The sequence below is a fragment of the Archocentrus centrarchus genome, chromosome 20 (genome assembly GCF_007364275.1).
Source record: "Archocentrus centrarchus isolate MPI-CPG fArcCen1 chromosome 20, fArcCen1, whole genome shotgun sequence".
In the NCBI taxonomy this organism is placed as follows: domain Eukaryota; kingdom Metazoa; phylum Chordata; class Actinopteri; order Cichliformes; family Cichlidae; genus Archocentrus; species Archocentrus centrarchus.
The window spans coordinates 17,756,854-17,764,752 of NC_044365.1; the positions used below are offsets into that span (position 1 = coordinate 17,756,854).

General features: G+C 39.5%; 1 protein-coding gene across 1 annotated transcript; it reads left to right on the top strand.

Moving 5' to 3' along the window:
- Positions 1-251: 251 nt before the first annotated feature.
- LOC115799937 (cadherin-6-like) lies at positions 252-5,416 on the top strand. The gene is given in 5 exon segments (XM_030757228.1): positions 252-258; positions 514-608; positions 610-766; positions 4,741-5,019; positions 5,022-5,416. Coding segments are annotated over 5 exon segments (747 nt in total). The 3' UTR covers positions 5,231-5,416.
- Positions 5,417-7,899: the final 2,483 nt, after the last annotated feature.

Below are 7,899 nucleotides of genomic sequence, written 5' to 3' on the forward strand. Positions count from 1 at the left end.
CGTTTGTTTTTTTCCTGATGCTGCAGTGTTTTTACTCTTTCTTGAAGCTTTAGTTGATTGGCAATTATCTTTTAGTACACAATAAACAGTGGAAATGCCAACCTTCACAATCAGATATATTGAGCTACAGCGTGTTGCAAACAGGTGGTAGTGCTCATGACGGCTTTTCAAACAAGAAATGCAATGGCTGTTTAGCAGCCGCGCAGTAACAGGTTGGAAAACTTTCTCCATTTAGCCTCATAAATACTGACATGTACAGTATGAGACAATGTGACAGAACACAGACTCGTGGCAGGGACAAATGACCACTGTGAGCTGTACTTTATTAATTTTGCACAACATGCTACTATGTTTATGGAATGATTTGTCCTTCCAACCTTCCATTCAAACCTCTCAGGGAATGGTCCTGCAAAGTTATTCCCTACAGAAAAGAAAGAAAAATGAAGGAGACTATAATTCCTTCACATAAGAAATTAAAAAAATGTAACTGACAAGCTCTGAATGTTTCCACAGACAACACTGCAAATATCCTGACACGGAGAGGAGGCTTCAGCCGGCGTGAGATGAGCATGTACTTCCTGCCTGTAGTGATCTCTGACAATGATTACCCCCATTCAGAGCAGCACCAGCACGCTGATCGTGCGCGTGTGTGCTTGCGACAGCCGTGGAAACATGCAGTCGTGCAACCCCGAGGTCCTGCCCTTCTCAGATGGTCTCACAACTGGAGCTCTGGTGGCCATACTGCTCTGTGTCATCATTCTCCTCAGTAAGTCCCCTCTTGTATCATGTGTATGTGCATGAGTGCGATCGAGCCACAGCCTTCTTCCAACCTCTAGTTTAAGTGTTGAAATTTAAGCAGCCTCGACTCGTCATGTAAATATGAGCATAAAAATGCCTTTGGTCTCTGTTTTTTATAAGTTTAGTGTAAAGAGTGAAGAGTCTCGAGTCCAACAAATAAATCATTCTAAGCAAAAACATACTGCCCCCATGATTTATGCCTCCACTACCCTTCCAACCTCTTCAGGCAGACTTTATGCTCTTTTTCAAATAGTAAAACAAGCACTTTTGGGTACTGACCAATTTGGTCACTGAGGGTGAAAGGCTTGTTGGTGGGATCATGAATATTTGGTTATTCTCATTTTTTTTGTTTAGCAACAGCAGTATTCAGTTATTATAATAGCAACTGAGTTCTTCTATTCAATTCAAGTCGCTTACAATAAATGTGATTTAGAATAAAAAAATAGCTGTGGGGCCATCTCTATCACCATTTTTGGACATACATTAGACCCCTTGTTACTCTCCTGCTACCTGCATTTGCTTTGCCTTCTGCAACAGCATAACAGACATGCAGGTTACATTTTTCCATAGAAATTCAATGCAAATTTTATATTTTGAGGTAAAACTACCAAAAAAAAAAAAAAAAAATATATATATATATATTTATATATATATATATATATATATATATATATATATATATATATATATATATATAGTGGTAGTAGTATTTAGGTGTTAACAGAAGTGGTTTTAAAGTGTTAGGGGTGCAACATGTATAGTTACAAATAAGAACAAGTCAAACAGTGAGGAAGAAAGTAGAAAACAGACAGCTTTTAGCGTCCACTTGATGGAAAACACTGAGGCTAAAGGTATATCAGATTTTAACACAGGGGTGAGATTCAACCAATAAGACCAATAAGAGGGAGACTTTAAGGTTCAGGACTATTGCTGGGAAAAATGTAACGTTGTATCAAGTACTACATTTCAGCAGGACGTCCTTAAGATTCAACTAAAAAAGACCAGAGAATTACTGTTACCTGTTAGATAACGTCTAAGCCCCCACACATCAGATGTGTCAGCCATTAACTGACTTTTTGTACCCTGGGTTTCCACACATGAACTACAACCTCAGTGGCCCATCTAGCACAGTTTGACCCCCTGCCAGACCTAAGCTGGCCTTCGTAACCATCTTTAGCCACAGAAACACTTTGGCAGCTTGAGTTACCATTACTGTTGATATGTTTTAAGTAAAAAGGAACCAGGAAAAAGGTGCTCGGAGTTACAGCTTTTGGTGAAAACCCAGAACACCACAGCATAATCAGGTTAGCAAAAGATAAGGTCTGTGGCCATGGAAGCACTTTTGAGTTATGAGATGTAACCACAAACGGCTGATGTTTATTTTTGTTAGAAAATACAAATACGGAATAATTCGTTCCATTAATATTTTGCTCTTGTTATTTGCCTTTTGGAAAGGTTGTTAAAAGTAAAGCACTATTTGAAAGTAACAGAATTCCACTTAATGGTACCTAACTGCGCTGCTGATCCTAGTTTTAGTCACTGTGGTTCTGAATGAGTAAATAGTCTTCAAGGATGGGGTTTAGCAAACAGTCTGCGTTGCCACTTCCTGTGGAAGATTTATTATTTTTAAACAGAGGCCTACCTGGCTGTGAAGGTCACATAAAAGCCAGCACTTCACATGTTTAGTTATGTGCCAAGTCCACACCCAACCTCATTACCATTGCTACCACGGTTGGGCTAAGAACTTGCTGTTCTTTCAACATTTTAGCAGTTAGCATAGCTCCAAAATGCAAAATTATCATCCCAGGCAGGTCTTACACGTGTCACGCTGCAGGCAGTTTTGGCTGAAAAAGTCAATAACATGGACCAGAGTGACTCGTTTGCTCAAGTACATGTTGTTAAGTGCCCACATGGAGCCCACTGTGACTGGCAGTAGCTTAGCATCTTAATACATTAAACAGTGATTAAAACTACATTAAAGATTAGCAGATAGTAGCATTTCACATGGCATACGGTATTAACAATAACAGGGAAATGCCCGTACCTCTTATGTAGTGGCTGGGAACAATGAAAAGCTTACAAAACCACAGTGCAGATGGATCATACAAAAATAGTTCAAAGCAATGGTTAAAGTAGAAACCTCCAGCAAAACCATTACAAGGATGCCACATGTCAGCATTTAAACTAGCTGGTTCCATTTGTCATGGAATCTGAGCTATGCCTGAAACTATGGTTAGCAACCTTAACACCAAAAAGACCCACCGCAATGTTCTCCTCAAGGGAGTCCTGTGGATGCAAGTAACAAGATACAGATAACTGCATGACCACAAGAGGTTGCTTATTCAGAAAAAAAAAACAAAACATGGAATTATGGGATTTTATGAATTTGGTATGGAAACCAAATATTAACAAGGACGCTGACAAACTCTTTAAAATATCTTAAACGGCATATACAGGAGCCAAGTGCAACAGAGGGTCTTATTAGCTTCCTTTTAAAATGTGAACAATCAGACGTCATTACTTCTGTCTCAGAAAGCAGTACAACAGTGTTTCTGGGCACCATTCATTAATACATAAAACCACTTAACAAAATAGTCTGCATTTCTCTGGTAAGTAAGGTTGCGTGCTCCTTCCTAAAGTAATAAAGCATTTCTGTCAGCCGTCCTTGTGATCCGCATTCAGGGAACAGCAGCAACAGTTCTACTGAGAAAAATGTTTTAAAAACATGTGGGAGTACTTTTTTAAGGGCATGTCCAATAAGTAATGGGCTTCAACTATCATTGAACTTTACCTTCTCTGCCAGCACAACATTTGATAGAAGCACTTAAGCCTCGCAAACTGCTGAGGGCAAAATAAAAGACAAAAACAGAACTGTCCTCATGAATGTGCATGTGTTTACTCCTCTTTCCCTAACCTTTTTCATGAGATGAATTTGACCCTCTTCCTCCTTCCTTCTGTCAAAATATTGCTTTGGAGTTTGGTGTGTTCCTCCAGTGACTAAATTGCTAATACAAGCAACCAGATTTTCTTCTGTCTGTCTGTCTTAATTCCAAATTTTAAATTCTGTCAGGTGGTGGGCAGATCGCCTCGCACATATTTAGTGTGCTGAAGGTTAAACTCTGTGCTCTCCTCTTGAGCAAAATATCATGACATCTGCTCATTATCCAACGCTTTTTGCGCTTGAAGCCCCCTGACAGACTGTCTCGTTCACCTCTGCTTGACTCCGATAGGCGGGAGCTGAGCTGGAACAATTTGTCAGATCTGGTCCGTATCTCTCTGCAGCCCTCCAAAAAACATGACACTGGTCAGTCTCATATGTTCCTAAAGAACATTTTTCACAGTCACCCCCACTACTATACAATGCACACTGAAGGCACACTGAAGGCATTGTAATTAACGCCCAGGTGGGAGGCAAGTAGAAAACTATGCTACCTGTTGTGAGGATAAAAAAAAAAAAGGGTGAAGGATGAAGAAGAGGTGTACAGTGAAATAGGATTGTGCTTGCCCTCAATAAGAGGTCCTTTCATCTTTATCTGAATAATGATGTCTTAATTTAAGAGAATAAATCCCACCAAACATTGCCACTCATTGAAAACATGCTCCTCTGCAATCTCAAATTTTCGTTTAGTGCTAAAAAAAAAAAATGAAGAGGATGATGAGGATGCACGTTGGAGTACGAAAAAAGGGTCCTCTAACCATCGTGCATTTTGTACAGTGAATGTACCATTCAAGGGGAAGAGAAATAAAAAGCTTTTTCACTGAATCTTTAATAATAGGAGGTGAATGCCTGAGGCAGTGTTGAGGATTTGTCACTGGTAGCAAATGTGTCTCCCCTATGTGCCTTTGCTCTCCTGTGCTCTTTAATGCATGACACATGTTAGGAGGCAGACATCTTATGCTGTGCTTTCTCTCTCTCTGCATTTCCCGCTGTTTCTTGTGTAGTGATTGTGGTGCTGTTTGCTGCCCTGAGGAGACAGAGGAAGAAGGAGCCTCTGATCATCTCCAAAGAGGATGTCAGAGACAACGTTGTCAGCTACAACGATGAAGGGGGTGGAGAGGAGGACACTCAGGCCTTTGATATTGGCACGCTGCGCAACCCAGAGGTGATGGATGCTAACAAGCTACGCAGGGACATCATACCCGAAATGCTGTTTCCCTTTCGGAGGACATCACCTATAAAGGATAACACGGATGTCAGAGACTTCATTAATGGGAGGCTTCAGGGAATGATTCGGATCCCACAGCACCCCCCTATGACTCCCTGGCCACGTACGCTTATGAGGGCACTGGGTCACTGGCAGAATCCCTCAGTTCACTGGAGTCCGCTGCCACTGAGGGGGACCAGGATTATGATTACCTCAGCAACTGGGGACCACAATTCAAGAAGTTGGCAGAGATGTACATAGGAAAGAGCCCTGACAGAGAAACTTAGATGAAGATAGTCTCTCTTTTTCAACCGCATTCTTCTCTGTCTGTTTATCTAGCTAGCTGGCTAGGCGGCTATTTGTCTAGTTAGCTAGCCAGCTAGTTGACCGTCTGTCTGCCTATCAAGCTATCTATCTGTTTGTCTAGTTTGCTAGCTAGCTCGCTAGTCAACTAGTTGTCTATTTGATTCTCATAAATGTGTGTGCAGGCACAAACACACACACACACACAAAAGCTATCCATGTGGATGCTGAAATGAAAATTAAGACTTGAACTGCATTGAATTTTCTCTTAATGGAGACAAAGTATAAATCTGTTTTGGTCATAATCAGTAAAGCTGCCTTTGAATTTTAGGATTTATTTTTTTTTTTTTGTGAAAAATGGTGTGGACAATGTGTTTTGTAATTGACATGAGCGATAGTAGTATTTTATACTATCAATGTTAAATGGTACTGGACTGGGTTTGGGTGGGATAGGGATGGAGTCGAGTGGCCTTTCGAGCCCGCTCCATTAAATACTGTACATGTACAAAATGTTTTTAATGATGGACATCCTATATACTATTTGCTATCTGTTTGACAAGCAATGTTCATGTGAATGGTGGTGCAGTTTATTTGTCAAACTGTGAATTCATTTCATCATATAGGTGTAACATGTAACGGAAAGTGTATGTTGTAGGAAACTGTCATACACTGAATTCATGCTGTTTGAATGCTGAGTCATATTGTTTTATATTTATATTTTTATACTTATTTTCTTAATAAAACGATGTACAAAAAGAAGCCACTATATTGCCCGTTACATAATTTCCATTATTGAGACAGATGCTAATGTGGTTCATTAAATTCTGTTTGTTTCTTTTTATCTCTGTGAGGAATGTGATTACATAAATGACCACAGAAATCCTGTTAGCATAAACATGTTGGACATGTTATTGACAAGCTGCCTGAATTCAGCAACCATGTAAGAGGTGCTAAATTGGGCTTTGACGGATATGATGAGGAAAGTGTCTGACAGTGTAAGAAGCGGGTAGGTATGGTATAAATCAACATCCTGACTAATCTGTGTTTAGACAAATATCGACAATCTAGTGCACAAAGAGGGTTTTATCTGTTAATTTATTCATTTTGAAAGAAGAGCTGTTAGTCTGTTATGTGTTATACCTATCTGGACATTTATTGATGAGCAACACGGTTATTTTGGACTTCAGTAAAAGGCTGAATTTCTCTTAATACTGAAATATCCGAACAATCCTACTCCTTACCAGTAGCAAACTGTATTTCTCAAGAAACAGTACACTAAGCAACACCATGTAGTTAATTTTACACTAATCTCCAAATTATTTTTAATTACCTTTTTTTTTTTTTTTTTAAATAGAAGATAACAGTGGCTGGCAATGAGTGGGTGGCTTTGGAGATGCCTCCCATTGATGCCCTCCTCATGCTGCTTAATTGGGTTACAGATCTCAACACCTACAATCTCACTGCTGTAATGCCAGATATGTAGGTGCACTCCTATTTTTAAGCACTTTCCAGTATTCCAGTCACACCAAGAGACACTACTTGCAAATTAAAGCAGTTGTCAAATGTGTGTCTAGTCATTTACATTTTATTTACCGAAACTGTGAAAACACTTTTTCCTTCAAAACAGAAGAGCAAACTAAAGGAACTTAGTTCTGAAGAAAAGATGAGCATAGAAAAGTTGCGGTGTACATAGTTCCACAGTAACGGCTGCTTCATACCATCGTGCATCCCCAGGACGGCTATTACCATATCAGAATGAAAAACATGACGACTGAAGAGCTCATGACGCAAAACAACAAAGCGGTTCAATTTCAAGCTGAAAATTACAATATTTAAACCTATTTTGAAAGACACCTATAAATACTTCTGTAGAAGTCCCGACTCTTTAACTATGTACAAGCTGTCCATCATCACTAACAACAAAGAGTTACTTGAAATGCAAAGATGACTAAGACAGCTATTAATTGCACGATGTTAAGTGGCGATTGTGTACCACTGTACAAGCAAACAAAAGCGATATAGGGGCAAGGCGATAAACATCACCTCTGTGAAGCCTTCAGTGTTTAGAAATCAGAGATTTTAAGCAGAAGAATCTGTTGCGTGCAGACGAATACTTCATAAAAAGTTCAACCGACACCTCCAACATGTTCTTTACTGGATTAATTTTTATTTTATTGAATAGACATTTGTGTTAAACACTTTATAAAGTATAGCGTGCTTTCCAAGACTGCAGCCGGCATGAGCGAGTGGTGCGTCTGCCTTTTTCTCTATGGTAAGGCTTGTTCTGTAAGTGAGAGCAGACACTTTTTCTTCCTTCCTTTTTTTTTTTTTTTATCTTAGGAGACTCCTCAATCCAAGGTCTGTACAAACCTATGAGCAAGCAGCTGTTATTAACTCTCCAGCTTAGTTTCAGCTGGACTGCCTTACAGATACCACAGAGCACAACTGCTGGATAAAAGAGAGATGAGTGCGTTTGTGTTTTCCTTATTGATCATCTTTCATCTACTAATAATGATGACAGTTATCCATCAAACAAAGTATTTCAGCCTGCTGTTGTGATCAGGTCACGAACGATCAATAAACTGATGGCAGATCTCGGTTTGAATAGCTGCAATTCATCTTAAAGAACAAACTGATTCATTATAATAATGGC